At 43.9% G+C, this 27,829-nt stretch overlaps 1 protein-coding gene across 4 annotated transcripts in view; it reads left to right on the top strand.

Annotated features, from left to right (window-relative positions):
• The window catches only part of LOC142487211 (NFX1-type zinc finger-containing protein 1-like), a 162,065-nt gene extending 136,533 nt beyond the window's left edge, over positions 1-25,532 (top strand). Inside the window, exons 15-17 of one of the 4 annotated variants that reach the window (XR_012799167.1) lie at positions 10,064-10,159; positions 15,556-15,611; positions 16,459-16,543. Coding sequence is in view for 3 of the 4 variants with exons in the window: in XM_075586049.1 (XP_075442164.1) it covers positions 10,064-10,159; positions 16,459-18,711 (2,349 nt within the window). In the remaining variant the exon portion in view is untranslated. Of the gene's footprint in view, positions 1-10,063; positions 10,160-13,193; positions 13,302-15,555; positions 15,895-16,458 lie in introns of those variants that run through there. The other 3 variants (XM_075586049.1, XM_075586051.1, XM_075586050.1) reach the window with 3 other exon arrangements.
• The last annotated feature ends 2,297 nt before the right edge of the window (positions 25,533-27,829 follow it).

The raw sequence follows: 27,829 nt of genomic DNA, 5'->3' as shown, positions 1-27,829 counted from the left end.
GCTTGGGGGAGAAAGGATGTGACGTCAATGAAAACCTGTCACGTGGTACGGTAGCCAATCAGAGCGTGGGAACTTTATCCTTATTGACGTCACATCCTTTCTCCCCCAAGCCCCTGACACATGGTATACCAGAGCCAATCAGAGTAGGGATAAAGTTCCCACGCTCTGATTGGCTCTAGTACCATGTGTGCACGGCCATGTGCCTTTTCATGACGTCAACTTAAAGGCAATTGAAGCAAAGCCATTCTGATTGGCTGTGCTTTCATTCCCTTTAAGTGACGTCATCATTTTTTTATTATCGGCCAACACACATGGTTTTCACGGTCCAATCAGGACCGTGGGAACCATGACGCAAAATGTGACGTCATAGGCCTTTAAAAGCCTATGTCGTCTCATTTTGCAGCCAGACGCCGCGGAGGAAGGACCTCCGGAGAAGGAAAAAGACAAGGGCGTGGCCGATGATGGAAAGAAGACCACGCCCTGCCCCGCCCGGAAGGAGATAGAAGAAAGAAGAATACAGATGAAGGTGTATTACAAGTAGAAGACCCGTGGATTGGTTTGGATTTTTAGTTTAATGTTTATTATTTTCAATGGTTTATTATTTTATGGGTTCCTGATCGTGGATTGGTTCGTGAGTAAGCTGGGCAACGGGAGTCGGTGGGGGCAAGTAATGGTAAGTGAACTACAGTAAAGAAATGTATTTTATTTAACTTGTTAATTTTTTCAAAAGGTTTTTTAACCTGTGTATTTTTATTTTTTTGTGGTATATCATTTCTTGCCACTGTATGTATGTATGTACAATATATATGTCTAGAGAGATATACTGTACAGTATACATTCAGGGTAAGAAATGATGATGTTTTAAAAGCTGGATTAGATGTGTTTTTAATTATTTTGTGAGTTTAAAGTATTTTAAAATTAGATAGATGTATTATTCCTTGGTATTGTATTGTGTGTTTGAGGAAGGTCAGGGATACTGTAGGTACTGTAGGCTTGGTTTGGAAAGGTTGTATTTTTGTCGGTACTTATATTTTTTCAAAGGCTTTATTGTTCTGCTCTAGGCGTGAATCTGTTAATGGTTTCATTGTTCATGATTGAGTGTGAAATGTTTAGAGATCTAAATAATGATTGCTAATTGATTTTTGTTTACGTTGATTAATTTGCAGAATGTATACAGTATGGTGCATAGATTTTATGCATTTTGGAATGTGACTTTTTTCATTGGTTTGTGATCATATACAGTACAGTAGATTGTGAGATCAGTTAGGATTTTTAAAGGAAATTGATTTTTAATGTAGTGTCTGTATGGAGAAGTGTTTGGTTGTAGAACAGTATGGTTTTGATAACCCTTCTACATTTATTTGTACTGTATATTTGGTTTATCATGGGTGTGTATATAACGTGTGTATATATATATACTGTATATATCTCTCTCTCTCTCTTTCTCTCTGTCTCTCTGTATGTATATATATACAGTATATATATATATAGTTGCATGATGAAGCCACAGTACAAATTCATGGGTGAAGGGTGGGTATCGTGCCTGTGTGGCTTAACCCCTTAATTACCTTTGCGGTTATTATCCGATAAGGTGTTTAAGGGGTTAATTGATATCTGAATGTAATTGCAATGTATTGGCTTGGTTTTGGCTATGTTTTGTGTGGGCAAGAGAAGGAAGGCGCTGGCGTCGGACACTTCGTATTGATGAGGTCAGTAGTACTTTATTTATTTGTATATGCTAGTTAATGTTTTTAATAATGGGCAATTAATCTATTATCCATATCTGGATAATAGTTATTTTGCACATTATTGTACTGTAGGTGTTGGGGGGGAGGGTGTATGTATTGAATGTATTGGCCAGGTTTATTTTTTTTACATTCAGGGTTACTTCCGTGGTTTTGCGTGGGACCTCTGGAGACCACCCGCGGGGAATCCTCGGGTATCCTAAAGGGTAGCAGGCTGGTGGTTCCACGGGTGACACATGCGGGGATGATGATGTGTGGTCCCACTTCTGTGGGGGCACCGCGGACCCGTAGTCTGCGGGCATGACGATGTGTGGTCCCACTTCTGTGGGGGCACCTCCGAGCCGTAGGTGCGGGGATGATGATGTGTGGTCCCACTTCTGTGGGGGCACCGCGGACCCGTAGTGAGCACCCGTGAGTTCCCCAGACCCCCATGGGAACCACCCGAGGCCCCGCAGACACCTGTGGGTTTGACCCGGGGCTCCCAGACATCCTTGGGCCTACCGTGTGGACCCAATTGAGGCTCACGGTGACCCAAGGAGACCACCTGGGCGCCATGGTGCTGGCAGGATCCACCAGCAGGCCTCCAGAACCTGTGGAATGCTGCTGGTAAACTGTAGGTCTGTCCAGGTGCCCTGCCAGCCCACCGGGGACTAGCGTGGGGCTGCGTTATGGACCCTGAATGTAAAAGAATAAATCTTGTATTTATGGGGGGGGGGGGCACAGGGGGTGGGTAATGTATTTAATAAATAGAATGCTGTTTATTGTGGGTGATTGTACTGTTTTTATTGTGGGTACTGGGGTGGGGGTGGGGTGTTTCCCCAACGGTATGTGGGTAGGCCTCCCTTGTGGGAACTGATTGGGTGGTTAGGCCTCACGGGTGGGGGGGGGGGTTAGTGTGGGAGGGTATGTAGGCATCCCGAGTGGTGGGTGGGTGAGGGTGGGTTAACCCCTTCATGACTGTAGCGGTTAATAACCGCTATGGTGATTAAGGGGTTAGGGGACATTACTTTGTATGTTTTAATTTTTGTGTCTGTTTTGCAGAAGCGGAGGGGCCATGGCCAGGATGGGGGGGGGGGTTAACGGTATGTGGGTAGGGGGTGAGGGTGGTTAGCAATGCAGGGAGGGAGATTTACTGGTAACAGAAACATCTCTCTCCCTTCAATGTACTGTAATCTGTTTAAAGCCCCCTCCCCCCTAATGTGTGTTTCTGTAAAATCTCTCTCCCTTCAATGTACTGTAATCTGTTTAACAGAAACATTAGGGGGGAAGGGGCTTTAGGCCTTTATATCTCTCTCCCTTCAGTGTAATCTACTTAACAGAAACATTAGGGGGGGAAGGGGCTTTAGGCCTTTATATCTCTCTCCCTTCAGTGTAATCTGCTTAACACAAACATTAGGGGGGAAGGGGTTTTTAAACAATGCTGTGTATAATGTATAAGGTTTTTTACAATTAGATAGATGTAATCCTTGGTATTGTAAGGGTTAGTTTGGTTTTAAATTGTCTTTTCTGGTTGTTACTTACAGTATATATTGATTTTGGTTTACTTGCTTGGTTAAAATACTTTTTGGTATTGTAGTGTGCATTATCCTTAGCGTTGTATACTGTAGGTGCCTTTAAACCCAGTAACCTACTGTATTGTGATTCACTTTGATTCTCCCTAGTGTTTTTTGAGTCACTATCCTTTTCATGTTTAGGGTTGACAGTGTGTGTCGTTCCCTAGTGCTGTTCATTAGTGTTTAAGGGTCCATGCCTCTTTTTTAAGTGTTTTTAAATCATGTACTGTTTATTCATCCCTTTTTGCACTGTGTCAAATAAATAAACAAATATATCAATTGCATACCTGAGTGCTCCCATACGGGTTACTTTTTTCTCTTTTCACTCACATACAGTATGTATATATATATATATATATATATATATATATATATATATATATATATATATATATATATATACAGTATATATACACAGTGTATATATGTATACTGTATATATATATATATATATATATATATATATATATATATATATATATATATATATATACAGTGTATATACTGTACAGTATATATTTATTTCTCTTCATGTCTTTATTTATTTATTTATTTAGATTTATTTATTAATTGTGGGGCTGCTGTGCGTGAATTTTTTTTATTGGGGGTGAGGGGGGTGTTTGGCCCTTGGTGTGAGTTTACGACTTGCAGCAGCAGCAGCACAATTAATAAATAAATATAAATAAATAAATGACAATAAATACATTTGAAATACATTTTTATTGATAGTGTACATGTGCAGGGGGTCTCCGGAGCTGAAGCGCACAGGTTTCAGGTCTGGGGACCCCGTGCCCCCCGAGATACAGGCCCCTTTAGGGGGTGCCGGTATCCCTCTGCTCTGCTTGGTTTACAGGCCGCGATCACGTGATCGGGACCTTTAAACGCAGAGCACTCAGCACTCAGAAACACAGGCCAGCCAGATTTAAACACACACACAATAGGGGGAGGTTTTTTTTACATAGCTTGCAGGGAAGCTTAACGCACACACACAATAGGGGGATAGGGGGATAGGGGGAGGTTTTTTTTACATAGATTAGAGAGAAGGCAGGGCGTTTTAAAAGCGAGAATAGGGGGAGGGGGTTTTACATAGATTTTATTTATTTATTTATTTTGATTTATTTATTAATTGTGGGGCTGCTGTGCGTGAATTTTTTTTATTGGGGGTGAGGGGGGTGTTTGGCCCTTGGTGTGAGTTTACGACTTGCAGCAGCAGCAGCAGCACAATTAATAAATAAATATAAATAAATAAATAAATAAATGACAATAAATACATTTGAAATACATTTTTATTGATAGTGTACATGTGCAGGGGGTCTCCGGAGCTGAAGCGCACAGGTTTCAGGTCTGGGGACCCCGTGCCCCCCGAGATACAGGCCCCTTTAGGGGGTGCCGGTATCCCTCTGCTCTGCTTGGTTTACAGGCCGCGATCACGTGATCGGACCTTTAAACCAAGCAGAGGGCTACCGGCACCCCCTAAAGGGGCCTGTATCTCGGGGGGCACGGGGTCCCCAGACCTAAAACCACCGCGGTTCAGCTCCGGAGACCCCCTGCACATCTACACTATCAATAAAAATGTATTTCCAATGTATTTATTGTCATTTATTTATTTATTTTTTGGCGGCTGCTGTGTGTGTGTATTTTTTTATTGTGGGTAGCGGGAGGGTGGGTGAATGGGGTATTCGCCCCAACGATGGTTGGGGAGGGCTTGCGGGGGGGGGGGGGGGTGGGGTAGCGGGAGGGCTTAACCCCTTCATGACCGTAGCGGTATTAACTGCTACGATCGTGAAGGGGTTAAGTGCACCCGCAACCCCCCCCCCCCTCCCGCAAGTCCTAAACTCACACCAAGGGCCAAATACCCCCCTCACCCATCCCCACTACACACAATAAAGCGGGCACGGTGGGTTAACCCCTTCATTGCCTTAGCGGCTATCAGCTATGGTAATGACGCAGCATTTTCCGTATTTTTAATAATATTGATCAGGAGCAGGGGGGTTCCCTGAGCATTAATTTCTGGCTCAGGGAACCCCCTGCTCACTGTACAATATTATTAAATCTCTCTCTGCTGCAAACACATCTCGCCCCCAGTATGTGCAGTAATTTACTGAACATGTACTGTAGAATAAATGCATACAGTAGTTTTATTTATTCGGGTTTATTACACAGTATACTGTATGGCCGGAAAACATCAGCATACAGTACAATATAATCCATCGAAATCCCCCCATTAGCCGTTTTCTTTTCTGAGGAAAAACAAAATGAAAAGTTTTAATGTACAGTAATGGTCAGCCCCCTAAAGAAGTTCCCAGCCAGCCCCACCAAAATAATACGGCAAAAATACAGTACTCACCATACTGTACAGTACAGTATTACTAAATTTCCCATTCAGCTTGCGCTGGCGCCGGCCCACTTCCAGTCCAGCTTTCATCATTTTGCAGAGGGACTAGCCCACCTGTAGTCAGCGGGAAATCGCTTAGGTACATGCAAGCTTCATCAAAACTGGCTGCGAAATCCATCTCAGATTTGTCACCGACGGCGGGACCATGATGATAAGCTGGTGCTGCTGCTGGTTCTGGTTCTGGTTCTGGCGCATTGCTTGGCAGGGACTGTCGCTTCTTATTTCGTTTTAACACGACCCTTCGCCTTTTGCCGCCTCCATTATCATAGATACGGGAAAAACCCTGTGACACACACCAATACCCTCCAACAAATTGGGGCTCAATACGGTGAAAACAGGGGTCACTACATAACCTTTTCCTTATTGCATGCTTCCACAAATGAGGAGTTGGCGAAAATCTGTAAAAGTCATAATTTTCGATAAAATACTGATAAATTTGAACAACTGTTGCCATCTTATCCTCTGTTGCATTTATAGCGGCCCATATCAAATAAGCATAACTTCTGTCAGGTTTTTGGAACACGGGCTCCACTTGTTCACTCATGTCTCTGTAGAATAGTGTAAGTGAAAATGATCTTTGTCTTTATTTAATACATTACTGTATGTAAAGCCTAAATTGATACATTTTTTGCAACTATTCCTTCAGTCTCAAGGACAAGTTACACAATAGCATACTGTACTGGGATAAAGTAACTTTTTTTGGAAACGAAACAACTTGCAAAGGCCACACATTACTTAAGTCATGAGTTTATGCCATCTGGTGGACAATCGAAACATCGCAGCCTAGTAAATCATTCTCATTATCATTTAACAAGATCAGGCCCCCGTCAGCCAGGCATGAACCGTGGCTGGGAAGGCAAGCGCAACGAAGCATGCAAGAGGTGAGCAGTGGCGGATTCCAGGTTTCTGCCAGGTACAAACCAGGCATTTGCTCGAATAAAGTGTGTCGGTGCAGTAGGTGTCTCAGTAGGTTAAAAAAAAGTCATCAATCATCAGGATGTAACCCCTTAGATATGTCACTGCCATTAGTACACTTTGGTCCTAGTTGATTTCTTTACTTCAAACAAACTAGATGGCGCTCAATATATTTTCAACTAAACATAGTGCAAGTGAATACTAATAATGTGTAAACAAAAGACCAGAAAAAAAATAAAATGCAAAATGAAATCACATGCAAATAAAAAGGAACAGATAAACACTCAAACCCTTAGAAGGACTGTTTCAAGGTCCACACGAACAAGGACAAAGAAGAATCAGGGGAGCGTTGGTACCTTAAAAAGAAATAAAATACATAGTGCAACACTGTAGCAATATGAAACAAATGGAGCTCCCAAAAGAGCACCTCTATAACTGAAAAATAACAGACTAGAGGGCCACAGATGGAGGCTAAATGGAGGAGGTGTAATCTCTAAAGAGAGAGACACACACGGAGCCAAGGTAAAATCTCACAATTTATCCAAAAACAATAAAAGTGGAGGCTTACAAGATCCCAATGAGATAACAGCATCACATCACACCGTCTTTGCTGCTTAAAGCCGCCATGGTGCATCACTGCCTGGAGCCGACACGTCACTTCCGGTATTGGAGCCGATTTGAAGATGACGTCATGGGATTCCCAGCAGTCTCTCTCCCTCTCGATTGTAGGGTCACGCTCTACGCGTTTCGCCGTTCTGAATGACAAAGCTATCTTTTTAAGGTACCAACGCTCCCCTGGTTCTTCTTTGTCCTTGATTTGTTTTGGTATAGTAACCACTTAATTGGGAGTGGACACATTTGTTTTGGTATAGTAACCACTTAATTGGGAGTGGACACATTTTTCCATGACTTTGGGTAGTATTGAGAGAAGAGAGAATTGTCTATAGTTGGAGACAATGTTTTTGTTCCCATTTTTGAAGACTGGGACAACTCTGTCAGATTCCAGGTCTGTGGGATATGGCCTTGTCAGAGACATGTGCAGATGTACGACCAGGGAGACCGTTTTGGGGAAATTAAATAACGGCTTTTATTTAGCCCGTGACTTTTTAAATGACACAGTTTAAGGAAATATACACAAATAAATAAACAGCATATCCCTTTGTAAGGGCTAACTCACAACCCCAGTCCCTATCTGCCAGGCTGGAAGGATAAGCCCCTTTCCAACCTCAGACCCCAAAGTCCAAAAGCGTTACCTCAAAGCAGGTGGCCCTTCTTGTCAGTGTCTGGGTCTGAATTGGTGTCCGTTGAGGGGCCAGCCTCTGACGGGTTCCCAGGTTTGCTGCACCCTGGAATAGAGGTCTGCTCCCTGATGCCTTGATGTCAGCACATAGTCCTTCTGTGTGCTCAAGAGTCTCTGTCAGTTCCCAGCAGGAGGCTTTTCAAGCTGTCTGATTAGCCAGGGGGAGACTGGTTAATTGACTTTGGCTGCAATGAACCAGCTCCGTGCTGGATACCTCAGACCACTACAGGCTTATATTGAAGCTTCATGTGAAACAGGGTTACATCTCTGTTACAGGGCTGAAGACAAAATAGAGTTGATTACTGTAGGGAAGCAAGTGGCATGATAATGACTGAGTCATAGGAACTTTGATTGTACTAGGTCAGGTCCACATTGGCTGTTTAGTTTTAATGTTAGGAGCACCTGTGTAATCTCCTTTTCAGATACTGGAACAAACTGAAAATTGTAAGCACTGTTGGAAGGGAGTGGGGTTCTCACATGTTGGGCTTCATGAATGCAGTTAGGGTTGCACTTTAATAGTAAGGAAATAGCACACTCGACAATGTATTCATTGAATGCCTTAGCAATGTCAGTGTGATTTGTCAGAGTAGTATCATATTTTTTTGATATTAGATGGTTGTTGATGGCTTGAAGGCTGGAATATATTGTTGATGACCTTCCAGAAGTTTGCTTTATTCAATGTACTCCCCAAATACCAAGCAAATGGAGCAGAACAGGAGCAAACTAGTGTGGTACATGTGTGCCAAGAGGCACAAGTTAAACATAACACCTGTGATATGTAGATGCCACTGTCACCTCATAGCATATTTGTAATAGTAGTGGGGAGTCTGCCTCCACCCATTTGCCATAAATAATGATACCCCATGTGTCCAAGTACTGTAGGTGAGCTATTGAGTTACAATGCAGTCCATATAAACAGCAGATATACCACAGTCCATATAAACAGCAGATATACCACAAAATCAGCATGGCCTGTGTGGGAGCTATTTTATATTCTGACACGTTAGATACCCTTTGTAAAAATGACACATTAATCTGAATTGATTGACCAGGCGGATTGATTAATAGGTAGAGTGAATACTCCTGAGTAGGACATTAGCAATATGTCAGGCAGTGTCCAGAAGTATGGGTGTGCCAGAAGAGTCCTGCAGATCTCTGTGTACTCGGGGGTTTAGCCTTGCTGCTGAGACTATCCTGCTGTGTGCTGGACCTGAACTGTAAGTCACTGCTGACATACAACTGACCTCTCTTGGGAAAAAAGGGCATGCATTTTGTCCCGGCTTGCTCGTTTGTTTCCCTCAGCGTGCCGCGCGTCACCGCTGCGCGGTCACGCTTCATCGGGTGCGTGCGCGCCATGCGCGCGTGCCCAGGGCTTCCCGAGGGAGCCCTGGTGTCCCCGCGATGTCGGGGATGGCGGTGGGGGGTTCCGGGGGACCCGGCGGACCCGGAGAGGGGAGGGGGAAGCCCCGATCGGAGGACCGATCCTCCGAGGCTTCGGCGCGCGCACGGGACACCCCGGCGCGCGCACGGGACACCCCGGCGCGCGCCCGGTTTCTGTCGCGGCCGAGACCAGGTTAAAGTTAGAATAAACTCGGCCGCGACAGTAAATACATGTTGCACTTTGTATTCTATGTTTACTGTGCAGCAACTGATCTAAACAGATGTGATTAAAACATCACAGGGGAGTGTTTATTTATCAGAGCTCTTACACGTTTCTGTCCTAATAGCTTACAGTCTAATTAGTATGACATGGAAAGATAAAGACCCACAGTAATTAGCGGCACTAAGTAGTAAGGCACCTTCTATAAACGGACGCTTAGTAAAACTGCCCAAAGTGAATTGTTCAAGGTGAGAAGTGACACTGGTATTCAAACCAATTTCTCCCAGTTAAGAACTATGGGGCCACTTGAGTGAGCTATAACCTTATAATAAGGTGTCTAATGGCCCTGCAAGTCTTATGACTTAATATATATGGCCTATAATTACCATTAGGTTATCCCTTTACACACAGGATTGTTCACTTGGTTTCATGTCACACTATTATTCCAAAACGTGAAGCTACTTGACTGTATAACTATAGCATAATCAGCATACCATGCTTTTTCCGCTAAAGTTTGTATCTAACCTGATCCAAGTAACTTTGTTTCTCTTTTAGCACCGTATGAGACCAGAAATAGCACGGTTATTAACTCCACATATATATGACAATCTGGAGAATCATGAATCAGTGTATGAATATGACAATATCAAGGTAAGGTGTAGCAGTATCAATTCAGCAGCGTCTTGTTGGCATAGTTATTTAATATATGTTCAGGTAGTAAGTACATATTTACACTGTATTGTTCTCTGGTCTTTGATTTTAAATCAGGTCACACGCTCTATACCCGATATCATTTTCTATTGTGTAACAATTCATGTTCTATTCCGGGGATCTCAACCAGTTTCCCAAATAGGCCAGATCAAAAATGAAATTGGTAGTAGACGGACCTTAAGAGTATCGTAATATAATTGAGGATACATTTAAATATTTATCAATGCGTGCACAATATACAAGGGTAATAATTGTAACATCTGTACTATATATATACAGTATATACAGTTAGGTCCGGAAATAATTGGACACTGACACAATTTTCATAAGTTTGGCTCTGTATGCCACAACAATGGATTTGAAATGAAACAACTGAGATGCAATAGAAGTGCAGACTTTCAGCTTTAATTCAAGGGTTTGAACAAAAATATCGTATGAAACGTTTAGGAATTGCAACCATTTTCATACACAATCCCCTTATTTCAGGAGCTCAAATGTAATTGGACAAATTAGCACAATCATAAATAAAATGTTCATTTTTAATACTTTGTGTAAGGCCGCTGCCCGCTGCGGCTCTTACCTCTGCTGCCGGGGCGCGCGGCACCCGGTCACGTGGACCTCCTCTCCTCCCTGCACTCCCGGCAGCCCCTGCTGCCCATGCGCGCCACCGTGGAAAGACCGCGCGCGCGCCTACTGTCCCTGTCTTTCATTCCGGCGAACTCAACCCGCCCCTTCCGTCGCGCGCGTCGCGCGCGCTACTATGTCCATCTCTACTGCCGCCAATGTAATTGTTCCGTTCCCACCTGTCCTGCATCCTGCCTCAGCCTATCAGCGCTCTACCTTCATCTGACATCACCGCTGGAGGTTCTCATTGGTTCCTGTCAGTATTTAGTGCCTCCAGCCCTGAGCTGATTGCTGAGCATAGTCAGTCTCTAGTTGTGCTTGCTACAAGCTACTTCGCAGTCTGCTTTTGTCTTCTGTCACAGACCCTAGCCTGAACCTGGACTCCCGATCTCTGGCACCCTCGAACCCCGGCTCGCTCAACGGACTTCTACTTTCTCCTCTCCTCGACCCTGGCTTTGGACACCGACTACTCTTGATCTCTCCTACCCCGGATCTGGCAAGTACCTCTACCACTCTACTCTCTCCTCTCCCGAACAAGGCGATCTACACGACTCTGCTTACCGGACCCGCTCACGCGGCTGTAGGGCGGTGGTTCTCCTGTATCCCCACCTCGGCCTCGCGGTCCAGTCCGGTTTGTGGTGAGCACTCCTATATTCCCGTGACACTTTGTCGAGAATCCTTTGCAGGCAATGACTGCTTGAAGTTTGGAACGCATTGACATCACCAAATGCTGGGTTTCCTCATTTGTGATGCTTTGTCAGGCCTTTACTGCAGCTGTCTTCAGTTGTTGTTTGTTCATGGGTCTTTCTGCCTTAAGTTTTGTCTTCAGCAAGTGAAATGTATGCTCGATCGGGTTGAGATCAGGTGATTGATTCGGCCATTGCAGAATATTCCGCTTATTTGCCTTAAGAAAACTCCTGGTTGCTTTCGCAGTATGTTTTGAGTCATTGTCCATCTGTAAAGTGAAGGGGCATCCAATCAACTTCGCTGAATTTGGCTGAATCTGAGCAGACAATATATCCCTATACACTTCAGAATTCATCCGGCTGCATCTGTCTTCTGTCACATCATCCATAAACAGTAGTGACCCAGTGCCATTGTAAGCCATGCATGCCCATGCCATCACACTGCCTCCACCATGTTTTACAGATGATGTGGTATGCTTCGGTTCATGAGCCGTTCCAACCCTTCTCCATACTTTTTTCTTCCCATCATTCTGGTACAGGTTGATCTTAGTTTCATCTGTCCAAAGAATGCTGTTGCAGAACTGGGCTGGCTTTTTTAGATATTGTTTGGCAAAGTCTTATCTGGCCTTTCTATTCTTGAGGCTTATGAATGGTTTGCACCTTGTGGTGAACCCTCTGTATTTGCTCTCGTGAAGTCATCTCTTTATGGTAGACTTGGATAATGATATGCCTACCTCCTGGAGAGTGTTCTTCACTTGGCTGGATGTTGTGAAGGGGTTTTTCTTTACCATGGAAAGGACCCTACGATCATCCACCACTGTTGTCTTCCGTGGACGTCCAGGCCTTTTTGTGTTGCACCAGTACGTTCTTTTTTTCTCAGAATGTACCAAACTGTTGATTGGCCACTCCTAATGTTCCTGCTATCTCCCTGATGGATTTTCTTTTTTTTGTGCAGCATAAGGATGCCCTGTTTCACTTGCATTGGGAGCTCCTTTGACCGCATGTTGTGGGTTCACAACAACAGCTTCCAAATGTGAATGCCACACCTGGAATCAACTCCAGACCTTTTACCTGCTTAATTGATGATGAAATAACGAAGGAATAGCCCACACCTGTTCATGAAAGAGCTTTTGAGTCAATTGTCCAATTACTTTTGGTCCCTTGAAAAAGAGGGGGCTACATACTAAAGAGATATGATTCCTAAACCATTCCTCCAATTTGGATGTGAATACCCTCAAATTAAAGCTGATAGACTGCACTTTAAGCCCATATTCATTATTTAACTGTAACTTGAATTGATTTTGGTACACAGCCGAAATAACAAAACTTGTATCAGTTGTCCAATTATTTCCGGGCCTAACTGTATATACAGTATATATATATATATATATACAGTGCTCGACAAACCCGGTCGCCAACTCGCCAGCTGCGATCGGAAATTGGCTCGTGGCCAGTAACATTTCCCCTGCACTGCAAAAAAAAAAAAAAAATCCCCTGCTCGGAAAAAATAAATAAAAAAATTCCTCTAGCTGATTGGCTGTGACGCGGGATGGAGCTGCCAGGACTTAAAACTGCCCTTCCTTCTCTGCACGGGGGGGGGAGGTGTGTGCGTGCGTCTGCTCCTCCTCCTTTATACTGAATATCCTCCTGTATAATTGTGTCAGCTCCTGCACTGATCCGGTCATGGAGGATTTTGGACAGATGTGGAGGTGGGTGGAATGAAATGCAATTTAAATACACTGTTTCTCCTTCCCCCACTGCTCCCGCTGCCCGCGCGGGCTGGAAGGTAATGGCGCGGGTGTTTTTCCTTCCCCCCCCCCTCTCCCGCTGCCCGCGCGGGCTGGAAGGTAACGGCGCTGGTGATTTTCCTTCCGCTGCCCGCGCGGGCTGGAAGGTAACGGCGCTGGTGATTTTCCTTCCCCCCCCCTCTCCCACTGCCCGCGCGGGCTGGAAGGTAATGGCGCTGGTGATTTTCCTTCCCCCCCCTCTCCCACTGCCCGCGCGGGCTGGAAGGTAATGGCGCTGGTGATTTTCCTTCCCCCACTGCTCCCGCTGCCCGCGCGGTCTGGAAGGTAATGGCGCTGGTGATTTTCCTTCCCCCCCCCTCTCCCGCTGCCCGCGCGGTCTGGAAGGTAATGGCGCTGGTGATTTTCCTTCCCCCACTGCTCCCGCTGCCCGCGCGGTCTGGAAGGTAATGGCGCTGGTGATTTTCCTTCCCCCACTGCTCCCGCTGCCCGCGCGGTCTGGAAGGTAATGGCGCTGGTGATTTTCCTTCCCCCACTGCTCCCGCTGCCCGCGCGGTCTGGAAGGTAATGGCGCTGGTGATTTTCCTTCCCCCACTGCTCCCGCTGCCCGCGCGGGCTGGAAGGTAATGGCGCTGGTGATTTTCCTTCCCCCGCTGCCCGCGCGGGTCGGGAGGTAGTAGTGCGTGTGTTTCTCCTCCCCGCTCCTGCTGCCCACGCGGGTCGGGAGATACTGTAGTTGCGGGGGTGTTTCTCCCCTCCCTCCTGTGTGTGTTCCCCCCCTCCTGTGTGTGTCCCCCCCCTGTGTGTGTGTGTGAGAACGTGTATATGCAGGACACCAGAGGTACCCCCCCAGTTTGTCACCCCTCCACCCAGTCACCCATCCCACCAGTCACCCATCCCACCAGTCACACAGTCACCCATCCCACCAGTCAACCAGTCACCCATCCCACCAGTCACCCAGTCATTAATCCCACCCAGTCACCCAGTCAGTAATCCCACCCAGTCACCCAGTCAGTAATCCCACCCAGTCACCCAGTCAGTAATCCTACCCCACCCAGTCACCCAGTCAGTAATCCCACCCAGTCACCCAGTCAGTAATCCCACCCAGTCACCCAGTCAGTAATCCCACCCAGTCACCCAGTCAGTAATCCCACCCAGTCACCCAGTCAGTAATCCCACCCCCACCCAGTCACCCAGTCAGTAATCCCACCCCCACCCAGTCACCCAGTCAGTAATCCCACCCAGTCACCCAGTCAGTAATCCCACCCAGTCACCCAGTCAGTAATACCACCCAGTCAGTAATACCACCCAGTCAGTAATACCACCCAGTCACCCAGTCAGTAATCCCACACAGTCAGTAATACCACCCAGTCACCCAGTCAGTAATCCCACCAAGTCACACAGTCAGTAATCCCACCCAATCAGTAATCCCAAGCAGTCACACAGTCAGTAATACCACCCAGTCACACAGTCCGTAATACCACCCAGTCACACAGTCAGTAATACCACCCCGCAGTCAGTCACCTCCACGTCAATCAATCACCCCCTCTCTGTCTCTCTCCTTCTCCCTCCCCCTCTCTGTCTCTCCCCCTCTCTGTCTCTCCCCCTCTCCGTCTCTCCCCCTCTCCGTCTCTCCCCCTCTCCGTCTCTCCCCCTCTCCGTCTCTCCCCCTCTCCGTCTCTCCCCCTCTCCGTCTCTCCCCCTCTCCGTCTCTCCCCCTCTCTGCCTCTCTGCCTGTGTCTTTCTCCCTCTCTGCCAGTGTCTCTCTCCCTGTCTGTGTCTCTCTCCCTCTCTGTCTGTGTCTCTCTCCCTCTCTGCCTGTGTCTATCTCCCTCTGTCTCTCTCCCTCTCTCCCTCCCTGTCCCTCTCTCTCCCTCCCTGTCCCTCTCCCTCCCTGTCCCTCTCCCTCCCTGTCCCTCTGTCTCTGTTCCTCTGTTCCTCTGTGTCTCTGTGTCTCTGTGTCTCTGTGTCTCTGTGTCTCTCTGTCCCTCTGTCCCTCTCTCTCTGTCCCTCTCTCTCTGTCCCTCTCTCTCTGTCCCTCTGTCCCTCTCTCTCTGTCCCTCTGTCCCTCTCTCTCTGTCCCTCTGTCCCTCTCTCTCTGTCCCTCTGTCCCTCTCTCTCTCTCTCCCTCTCTCCCTCTCTCCCTCTCTCCCTCTCTCTCTCTCTCTCCCTCTCTCCCTCTCTCCCTCTCTCCCTCTCTCCCTCTCTCCCTCTCTCCCTCTCTCCCTCTCCCAGACTCTGGATCTGGATATATTATTTACCTTATACTGCTTTCTTCCAGATCTGATTCAAGTGTCACACGGAAGACATCGGAATCCCCCCTAACCCAGAAAACAGGTAGGGAACACATCCCCTCCAATGTATAACATTGCGGGAATGCGGGTACCTGGACATTTAGGGACTGCGGATCAGGTAAGATCCCAGGCAGGATTGCTGCTTTAGATATTGTGAAGAGGGGGCATCCAGACACTGGTTAATGGGTGCAGGAAACTAGTCACACACACACACGTAACAAGGACTAATTGTAGTAAAGTATAAATTTACTACAATAAATATAAACTTATGTCAAAAACGAATGTTGTTCTTACTAGAAATTTATTACATTTCTTTTTTTTTTAAAACGGGGTTGGGGCGTGGCTATGGGCGGGACTGGGGGCGGGGCTAGGTGGCGAGTAGATTTTTTGGTTTGGCGAGTAGATTTTTGGGTGATTTGTCAAGCACTGTATATATATATATATATATATATATATATATATATATATATATATATATATACATGCACACACACATTACCTTACAAGTGAATTTTAGTGTGAACAAAATTACATTTAGCTGCCTGGGCAACTACAATAAAATAAAAAGCAGACAGTCCAATGACCACTTCTAGAAGCTTTGCGGGGTCTGCAGACTGACAGTTGAAGAACCCTGTTCTATTCTGTGATTCTATTCCATGAATGACAACACACTCTGCCTTCTGCAGCTTGGTCAAGAAAAATTAAACAAAGTCTCTCACTGACAGACAGATACCGCGTGTGGGGAAAAACTGTGATCACCAGGATTCTCCTGCGGATGATTGTGCTCCTCAATTTAAATGTTCACTCTCAAAAGCATAAGTACAGTATAAAAAATATCTATCCATGTTTATGCGTGCTATATATAAATATATGTTTTTTATGTTTATCAGGGAGTTGGTGATAACATCTTTTTTGTGGACCATAATCACCTTGAAGAACACATCCATGAAGGCAAAAGCCATCAGAACATTCATGAAGCTGCTTTTGTGAGATGCCTCTGTCTCTACTTTATACATCAGGGCTACGATCCATCCCAGATCACCGTCTTAACAACTTACACTGGGCAACTCCACTGTTTACAGAAAATGATGCCCAAGTCCAAGTTTGAGGGTGTCCGACTTTGTGTGGTTGATAAATATCAAGGGGAGGAAAATGAAATAATAATCCTCTCATTAGTGAGAAGCAATTTAGAGGGCCAAGTGGGTTTTCTTAAAATACCAAACCGAGTCTGTGTTGCCTTATCGAGGGCCAAGAGAGGATTATTTTGTATTGGCAACATGCAGATGCTCTCCAATATTCCCCTGTGGAGCAAAATCAATGATGTGCTAAAAGCAAATGGACAAATAGGGAGAGAGCTGAAACTGCAATGTGAAAATCATCCCAACACGTTATCCTATGTGTCCACATCAGAAGACTTCAGTAACGTCCCAGAAGGTGGGTGCACAATTCCTTGTGAATATCGGCTGAACTGTGGTCATGTTTGTACATTGCTTTGTCACCCCTATGACCCAGAGCATAAAAAGTTCATTTGCAATAAGCCGTGTCCTAAAGTCATGTGTATAAATGGGCACAAGTGCACGAAGAAGTGCAGCGAGCCATGTGGCAAGTGTGAAGTGCTGGTGCCAAAGAAGATCCCCACGTGTGGACACATTCAGGATGTTCAATGTTCAATGTCTCCAAGAACATTCACATGCAAAGAGCCATGTACTAAAACCTTATACTGTGGTCACCAGTGTTTCAAATCGTGTGGTGAGAGGTGCTTCCAAAGTTGCCCTGAAAAGCTAACAGTTGAACTGAAATGTGGTCACACAATTAAAACATTATGCCATTTGAAGTCTGAAGCAAAGCGGAAAGGTCATATGTTAGAATGTGATGTGAAATGCCAAGAAAAACTAACATGTGGTCACCCTTGCCTTGGACCCTGCAGCATCTGCTCAGAACAGGGATCTCACATGGACTGTGCAAAACAGTGTGACATTGTTCTCTGGTGCTCCCACCACTGTGAAGAAAAGTGCTCAACCGATTGCTTTTGCAGCACATGTGTCTGTGAGAAAAAATGTTTCCATGACAAATGTTCTCATAAGTGCAATGATCCATGTGCCCCTTGCACAAAGCCATGTGCTTGGAGATGCATTCATGAGAAGTGCACCAAACGTTGCTGGGAGTCTTGCAACAGAAAACCCTGCGACAAACCCTGCAGGTACAAGCTTAATTGTGGTCACCTATGCATTGGCCTGTGTGGGGAGCCCTGCCCCACGCAGTGCAGAAAATGCGATGCTGATGAGGTGACCGAATTGTTCTTCGGCAAAGAAGCTGACCCAGAGGCCCGCTTTGTCCAGCTGATGGACTGTCCTCATATCTTTGAGGTGACCGAATTCTCCAAGTGGATGAATCAAAAGGAAGAAGACCAAGTGATCAAATTAAAATCCTGTCCCAAATGTTCAAAAGCCATCAGGCAAAGTTTGAGATATGGCGATTTAATCAAACAAACCCTCTCTGATATTGAAACTGTGAAGGAGAGGATAGTGTGCAACTGGCTGAATCAGTTAGAAGTGTTCCTCAATGAAAATGAAGCTGTACTAAGGCACTTTCCTGCGGCTAGTCAGGCAATAAAAGCTGTATCTGTAACAAGCAAAAATATTACCATACCTTCTCTAATGCTAGTAAGTGAAAAATTGAAATTGTGGTTGAAAATTGGAATAATCAAAAACAAGTTGCAACAGCTCCCTAATATCCAAAGGAAAATGAATAACGACATTGATATTCTTTGTAGAGGGGTTCAAAATGCTATTAGTAAAACGGATGTTTTGAAAAAGCACTATGAATTGTTAAAAATGGCTCTTAATGTAGAATATGTGTGGCTCAAAGAAACATCACCGGATCTGCCAGTTGACGATATTGTAGAACTGATTATCAGAATGAAATACCTGCATCCAGACAAATTGGAGCATTTACGTGCCAAAATAAAAACAAATCCAATACAAATTAAGCTTCTCACTTTAACAGACAACAAAAAAAGTATTCTCAACAATGCAATGCTGAGACAAGATCATTGGCACAGATGCCCTGCCGGGCACATTTATACCACCAGAGAAGATGAAACAAAGCCAGCATGTCTGCAGTGCAACCATGACATACTGTAGCTGACCAAAACTAAATTACTTAGCAGGAGCATCTACATTTGTACGCTTTTTACAGCTGTGTGTGTGTGTGTATATATATTATCTCAATAATCAGCACATAGCATGAAATTATGGTTTGTTGAAACTGGAAATATTAGCAAAATATGATGCAGTTGATATCTTTTTGCAAAGTTTGTTCTAACAGACTAGAGTTTTAAAATGATGCTAATAAGGAAGCCTTCCTCTCCCTCTCTAATTGCTGTGTACAAAATGTGGACCTTCTTTAATACATTTTCCTGCTACTGTACACTCACTAAGTTGTGGCTAGTTCTGCCACTGACACAATCTTTGACTACATTTGGTTGTGTATGTGTTTATAAGATGCAGTGTTTGAAAATAATCAGGAGATTGCAGAAGAAAAACATGGTTGTGTGTATTAAATCTGAAAGTCCTTGAGAGAGAGAACATTAGTTTTGCCATCTATTTTTATTGATATGCATATGCAATAATTATTTCATTAATACATCTACCTTACATGTTGTGTAGCTATAACATTGGATATACCAAAAGATTTGTAATGGCTCAATGGTTGTAAACAACATCATCTGGACAGGATGATCGAGTTCTGTTATTTCTTTAAGAATGATGAGATGCGAGGAGCGTATGCACGGCGGCCCGACAAGATGGCCGCCTAACACGGAGCTCCTCCGATTCCCGGACAGAAAAAAAAAAGACAACTGATCGCACATCTGGGCACAGAGCCAAACCACCGATATCAGCGGCGAACCCCCCAGGGCAATGAAGCCACGCAGCGAAAAGAAGCAGGTAACTCCAGCAGCATCAAAGTTCTTTGGGGGGAAAAAAGAAAGCTGGAGAAGCAACAGGACTCCCAAGATGGTGACCACACAAGACTCCCTTCAGGATCAGAGGCAGAGGCTGAAGCAGGGGCTGCAGGAGGTATGGATGAAAGTACCAGACCCACCACAAAAGGTGATCTAGACAACTTACTGAAATGTATGTACAAAAGATGCAAACAGAAATTACCAAACTAGTATCGGAACTGAGAAGAGATTTACATGGACTGGGCGACAGACCTGACTGTCTAGAAGGCGTAGCTGACAAGCTGATAGCAGCCCAAAACTTCACTGACCATGAACTGCGAGCCTTAAAATTACAAGTAAACACCCTGACAAAAGCCCTGGAAGGTACATAAAATCGCGCTAGACTAAATAATTTGAGACTATGGAATATACCGGAGACTATATTGCCTGAAGCGCTAATACATTTTGTCACAAGACTGCCCCAAAGCATGCTCCCCGACGAAACAGAAGAGAGATTGTTACTAGACAGAGTGCATAGGGCTCTGGGTCCTAAACAATCTGACCCTAACAAGATGAGAGATGTTACTGTATATTGTGGGCTCACAATTATTTGGTTAAAGAAGCCATTATGCAAGTCTCCAGAACGCAACAGGATTTGAAGGACACCAGATCCAAATATCCAGTGACCTAGCTCCTTCCACTCTGATAAAAAGAAAGGAACTGCAACTGGTCACAAAGACGCTGACGGACAACCACATCAGCTAGAGATCTGGCATAATGATTCAACAATAGTGGTGAAGAATCCGGAAGAAGGAGAAAAAGCACTGATCAAATTGGGTCTAATACAAAGATCTAAATCACCGCCAACTGCGGTGTCACCCAGCAAAACTACCAGTATACCTGTCTGGACACAGGGTAAGACCCAGAAAGGAAGCAAGCAAAAAGACCAAGAGGTCTGACAAAGTATCCAACAAGTAACGGAAAAATTACTACTGGCCTGTCACCAAAGGTGTTACCAGAGAGAGGAATTCACACAAAGAATGAAGAAAAAGACTAGATATTTGATCCCACACGGCATCTTTTTTCCTCCCCTGCCTGGGAGACGAGCAAGGCCGGCTGGCCTCCATGTGAAGTGACATCGGAGCCGGCCTCCAGCTGCATTTCATCCAATACCCTGATCCGGAGAAGAAAAGGACTCGGGAGCTCTGAAAGCACCCTAAAAGTTACTTTCTGGTGGTGTTTGATTTATTTTCTTTTTTTGATTTTTTGTTCGGGGTCCCAATCTGTACCTCTCTCCCCTCCTCTGTCTCTTTCTTTTTTGAGAACGGAGAAAAAAAAAGATCTTGGGCTAAATTACTGTCCTTTATTCACCAGAAATCACACAGGGGTTGTTTAGTTTAGGTTAGTAAGTTTAAAAATGTAAGTAAATGTGGTTTTATATTTAAGTATATGTTTTTGTTTTCCCACTTTCTTTTTTACTCCTCCCCCTCCCACATATACCCGAGGCAAGAGAGAGCCTGCTCAGATAATAGATCAAAATTCCTGCGCACATACAAAATAACAAAAATAGCTAGGAAATATGGTTTCATTTTAATATGTTAAAACTAGGTACGCTAAACGTTAAAGGTTTAAACAATCCCAGAAAAAGTAAAGTTAGCTTTGCAAGATTTTAATAAGTAAATGTTGGATGTTGTTTTTATATAGGAAACTCATTTCAGGAAACAGGATCAACCCAGATTTTTCGATAGTCTTCTCTTCGAGTTTCTTCGCATAGGCACGTGTGAAGAAAAGAGGAGTGGCTATACTGGTCAGAGGGTCGGTACCATTTGCTTTTGAGGAATGTGTCTCCGACAAAAAAGGTCGGTTTTTGTTCCTCAGGGGTAAATTGGGAAACATAATTGTCACACTGGCTAACATTTACACCCCCAATGAGAAACAGGGAGATTTCTATGAGACAGTCTTCCCTAGATTATCAAAGTTTGCGGAAGGGAAAATAATTATGGCAGGAGATTTCAATGCAGTTTACGATATAAAGCTAGATAAATCAAACTCCCCAGAAAGACTCTGAAAGTACAAATTTCTGGAGATACAGATTTAGCAAAATGTATGCAAGATGTAGCATTATGTGATATATGGAGGATTCAACACCCTGAAGTGAGAGACTCTACATTTCACTCAGGTCCCCATCTAGTATTCTCAAGGTTAGATTATTTTGTTTATAGAACACTCACTAATCCCAGTTGTGACAGAGACAAAGATCAACCCAATTACCTGGTCTGATCACGCTCTTGTAACATGCATGCTAAAAGATATCAATCCTACTTGGGTGAGACATACAGTATGTGGAAGCTTAACGACTCCCTTCTGAGAGATCTTGGTGTAATTAACTAAATAGACACATCTAATAGAATTTTTTCCTATTAACAATACACCGGGAATGGCTCTCTCAACAATTTGGGAAGTACAAAAAGCATGTACGAGGGGAAAGTTCATAGCCATTCACTCTCTGCAGAAGAAGCAAAGGGAGTATAAACTGACTAAATGTTCAATAGACCCACAGAGAGCTGATGATAACTGCAAAAAGAACCCCGCAGATGCAAATGATCAAAAATTACTTAAAATAAGGGGTGATCTGAGAATTGGTCACATTAACAAAGCTGAAAAAGCTTTATAATGGACCAAACAATTGTTCTACCAAAAAGGTAATAAAGCAGCCAGACTATTAGCTGCGAAACTGAGAAAGATCCACATTTCCTCCAATATTAAAGCAATTAAAATGAGTATTGGAGAAACGTCATTTGACCCAAAAGTAATAGAGTAGGAATTTATAGCATATTACTCATCTTTATATAATCTACAAAATAAACAAACAATCCCAGATATATTTAAACAACAATTAGACACTTACAGTATTTAGACTCGTGTCAATGACCAACTCTGAAAGAGGAGGATACTGTTTTTTTAAATGCAGAGATTTCACAAGAAGAGATACTGACAGTAATTAAGGAACTCAAAAATACAAAAACTCCTGTCCCAGGCGGACTCTCGAATAATTATTATAAAACATTCAAAGCCCTTTTAATACCCTTTTTAGAAAAACTTTTTAACTCTTTTATGAAGGGTAAAGAAATTTCTCCCTCAATGTTGAGAGCACAAATTTCTGTGATTCCAAAACCAGGTAGGGATCATAATTGCTGTAGTAATTATAGACCTATCTCACTGATCAATACCGATATTAAAATGTATAGTAATATTATTGCAATAAGATTAAATAAACGTTTACCTAGAATAATCAACCCAGACCAGGTGGGATTTATTTTAGGGAGACAATCAGCTGATAATATAAGGAGAGTAATAAATCTAACATATTTAGCAAATATATAAAAAAAAATACCTAAATTACTAATTTCACTGGATGCTGAGAAAGCATTTGACCGAGTGGACTGGTCGTTTATGTTTAGAACTCTAGAGAAATTTGGAATCAGGGGAAATATACTAAATGGTATTAAAGCACTCTATAACCAACCAGGGGCTACATTAAAGATGGCCGGGATCAGCTCTGGTGTAATTAATATAAATAATGGGACCAGACAAGGTTGTCCATTGTCTCCGTTATTATTTGCAGAGTCTAGAACCATTAACAAATAAAATTCAGATTAATATAAATATTAAATGAATAACAAAACAATCTAAAAAATATAAAATAGATCTTTACGCAGATGATATTTTACTAACACTTACCAAACCACTGACATAACTTCCTAATCTGTTTGAGGAGATATCAACATTCAATTTTTTTCTCAAATTAGAAAATAAACAACACGAAATCAGAGGCACTGGCATTAGGCGTAGAGGCAAGGACATTAGAAGTACTAAAACTACATTTCAATTTTAAATGGGAAGAAAATAGTATCAAATATTTGGGGGTGTATCTGACTGCTAGATATTCAGAACTTTATAAGGCCAATTAACCAAAACTGTTTCAGACAATAAAGAGAGATCTGGAGGAATGGAACAGGTACTGTATATCATGGATTGGCAGAATAATATCAGTAAAGATTAATCCTCTTCCTAAATTACTCTGTTTCAGAGCCTTCCAATCTCCATTCCAACCAAAATTTTAAATGATATGCAAAGTAAAATTTACACTTTTATCTGGGGAAAGAAAAAACCAAGAATAAAAAGAACCGTGCTTAATTCATTAAGGTGAGAAGGTGGACAAGCTTTGCCGGTATTAAATAAATAATAGACCCTGACCCTGGCCTGGCATAGACCCACCCAGGAGGTTAAATGGGTGGAATTGAGGCAAATGAGATACTGACGCAAAATATAGATATATTACTGTGGATCCCTAAAAAGAATAGACCACAAGAGGTATACAGTCACCCGGTTATTACATTTACATGATATATTTGGGATAATTGGGAGAAAAGAAAGGGATTAAAGGGACGACCCTCACTTATGACCCCTCTATGGAGGAATGAGGCATTTCCCCCAGGATGTACACCGGGTAAGAATAATTTTTTGATCTTAAGAGGAATACTTAGGATTAAAGATGTTATGTTTCAGGGGAAAATATATACATTTGAAGAAATACAAAAGAAATATAATATTCCACTCGCAGAGTTTTTCAGATACACACAAATTAGGCATTTTATCATTTCAAATCTTTCCCGCAAGGGGATACACAATTAACCACATTTGAAGAAAGGTGTATAGTACAAACACACCAAAGAGGGTTGATATCAAATATATATTCTAGAAAAGGGGTGCACAAACTTTTCCCTGTGCGCACCCCTGTTTGCTCTCCTTGGCGCCTCGCGCCCTCCCCCCCTGCTCGAACCCGGCGTCAAATGACGCGCGGGGTCATGTGACGTCACATCAACATGGTAACGTGATGTCACATGACCAAACGGCATCATTTGATGCCGGGTTACCATGACGACGCGTCGCTGGAAGGGAAGGTAAGTGTATTATAGAGGCCTCGCGCTGTACCCTGGCATTTAATTAAAATGCCTAGGGGGAGAGCGCGGGACCTCTATAACTGCTGCGCCCCCGCCCCCAGTAAATCTAGCGCCCCCCAGTTTGCGCACCGCTGTTCTAGACTGTGCCCTCAGGGCAAAAATGAAAAACACCCGTATATGACTCAATGGGAAAAAGATATAGGAGCAGAGATTTCTAAAGAAGATTGGGCAGAGATCTGGGAGGCAGCAGCGAGCTCATCTCTCTGCACCATTATCAAAGAAAATAGGTACAGTATAAAATGATGATGAGATGGTATTTAACACCGAATAGGATTGCACATATTTATAAGGGAGCGAGTGTGCTGGGGAAATTGTGGCTGTAGAGGCACATTATTTCATATATTCTGGTTGTTCCCTTATAAATTATAAGAAAGATCACCAGGGTGTTTGAGGTTTCTATACCAATGGACTCTGTAATGTTGATCCTAGGAAAACCAGCCCCCAATGTGTCGTATGCCACAAACAAATCTATCGCACATCTGTTGACAGCAGCCAGATGCACAATTGCACATCAATGGAAACAAATTAATATACCATCATATCAAGTTTTCTAAGAGAAGGTGCGACATGTCTTAGAAATGGAAACATTTACGATATTTCTGAATAATACTACAGATAAATTTGAAAAAATCTGGAATCCCTGGTTAAGGGCGTCACTACAAGACTTACAAATGTAAACTATCGGGAAAATACTAAAAATAATAATGTAAACTGTATGCAAGTAATGGATAAGTTATCTGAAAGTTATAAACTAAACCATATCAAAAACCAAAAATCAATGACTCAGGGAAAATAAAAGGACTATTACCAATGCCCTTCACGCTCTCCCCCTCCCCCCCCCCCCCCCACTCCGTGGTTGTTTGTTTTTATTTTTTCTCCTCTTACTATTGTTAAAACTATAATAAAGATATTATCACTGTTGTTTATTGCTTTAATCATGGTGGGAGCTGCACCCCCCTCTCCTGCTTTTTTCTGTACCCACACCCTCTCCCCATGTTATCCAAAAAAGAAATAAAAATTGCTTGAAAAAAAAAAAGAATGATGAGATGCAATGTCCTTTTTATCCCCCTAAATAATAGCTCTATTTCCCACAGGGGTAGCCCCACAAAAGATATCTGGGTGTTGACAGTGATTCTAGAAAATGGTTTAGAACAGGGGTGGGGAACCTTTTTTCTGCCAAGGGCCATTTGGATACTTATAACATCGTTCGCGGGCCATACAGACACACAGGCAGGCACACAGCAGGCATGTAGGCACACAGAACCCCGCCCCCCTACCTCTGGTAGTTGCTGCTGCTTCTGGGGGGATCGTGTAGGGCGGAAGCTGGGGTAAGTGCGGGGGGAACTGCTGGAGAAGCATGGGGGAAGTGCGGGGAATGATGCGGTAACTGCTGCGGGGGGAGTGCGGGGGAAGTACGGTGACTGCTGGGGGATTGCTGGGGCTAGTACGGTGGCTGCTGGGGATCATGTAGGGCTGCCGGCGCCTCACACCACCTCCTCCCGATCGGGCGCGCGGCGGCCATTTTTTAAAAATTAGCACGACCCCGGTTATAGCAGTTGCCTTAGAAGGGCCAGACCAAATGACTTCGAGGGCCTTATACGGCCCTCGGGCCTGACGTTCCCCACCCCTGGTTTAGAAGTACAGATGTAGAAAAGGTTAATGATACCGCTGGCATTTTAGATTGAGACATTCTGTGAAATTATGCATTATCAGTGACATTGAATCCTATGGAAAATCTGTAATATTCTGCGTTGTATGTTTTGTTATCAGCAGGAGTCTGCTACACAGTATCTGTATCATTAACTGGGATCTATGTGATGTAGGGGAAATACTGTAGGCTCTGTACAGGAAGACATGGTGTAGAAACAACAGCGGGTGATTTCAAAATCCGCCGCCCTTAGGCACAGCTGTAGCCCGCCTCCTTACCTGCCGCCCCCCTCCTCTTTATGAACCGCAGTGTCACGTCACCAAAGGGATGTCGCACAGCATCACGTTGCCATGGTAACTCGACATCATGACGTCATTTGACTCTGCGACATCATGTTGCCATAGCAACGAGACGCCGTGACGTCAAGTTGGTGAGGTCATGTGACGCTGCGGTTCAGAAGGTGAAGGAGGGAGGCAGGAAGGGAGCCGGCAGCAACAGATAAAATGACTTCCCATTAGGTCCGATAGGCCCGAGAACGCGTCAAAAGTATATGGGGCCAGACATTATTGCCGCCCCTAAAATGTTGTCGCCCTAGGCCCGGGCCTAATGGGAAATCCACTACTGTGCAGAAAGGTCCCAAGGGGATTAAAACATTGACCAACATACTATAGTGCCGACGAGTATTCTAAAACAAATCTGGGGCAATCACCAACAAGACCCAGGTACATGCTGGGTACATGCTGGGTACATGCTGGGTACATGCTGGGTACATGCTGGGTACATGCTGGGTACATCTTGGGTACATGCTGGGTACATCCTGGGTACATGCTGGGCACATGCTGCAACATTTTCCTGACATTTCTGCAGACAGACTAATGGCCCATCAGATTAACAGTGGGGGTCCCTGGCAGTCCCATTCAAACTGAATGGGACTGCCAGGGACCCCTACTGTGTTAATCCGATAGGCTATTAGTCTCTGCAGAAATGTCACTGAAATGTTGCAGCATGTACCCAGCATGGACCTGGATCTTGTTGGTGATTGCCCTAGATTTTCCAAGGCAAGTTTAAGGCAAGTTTTAGAATACTCGTCGGCACACCTGTACAGTATGTTGATACTATTGATGTTAAAACTTTCAGATGAGGTTTATACACAGCACAATCTTTTCCCTTCTGTTCAAAACACGTTGATAGCCCCTAATGTCAATATGAATGTGAGAATGGCTGATGAAATAATTACATTTAAACCTCCTTTTCCTTCAGTTTATGTTGAAGTAGGGGTCACTTAGGGAAGACTTTCACCCAAATGTTTTTTTTAGGAGCAGATCCATTACACAAGATAACTCGCATAAAGGGAGATCAAGGGACATACTGTATGTAGTAAGAAGTGTTATGCCATAAGGTATATTCTGGCACCATATGGTGTCTTATGGTATAGCACAACTTAGTAAATATGGGCCGATATCTTTAATTCTGTGGGCATTCGGTGTCCAAGCATCTTGGCCTGTAGACCTTCCCTGTCCCTGTTATGTAGATACTTGGTTGTTTTTTTTGCTCTTTCCCAAAACCCATATTAATCAGAAAGAGGATCTTTTAAAAAGAATTGAAACCCTATGGTAACCTAAAGGGTCAGGCACACTATGTACAGT

Source organism: Ascaphus truei, chromosome 2 (assembly GCF_040206685.1).
Source record: "Ascaphus truei isolate aAscTru1 chromosome 2, aAscTru1.hap1, whole genome shotgun sequence".
NCBI classification, from domain to species: Eukaryota; Metazoa; Chordata; class Amphibia; order Anura; family Ascaphidae; genus Ascaphus; species Ascaphus truei.
Note: the sequence above shows the minus strand (reverse complement) of the source record. Positions and strands in the feature narration are given on the sequence as shown.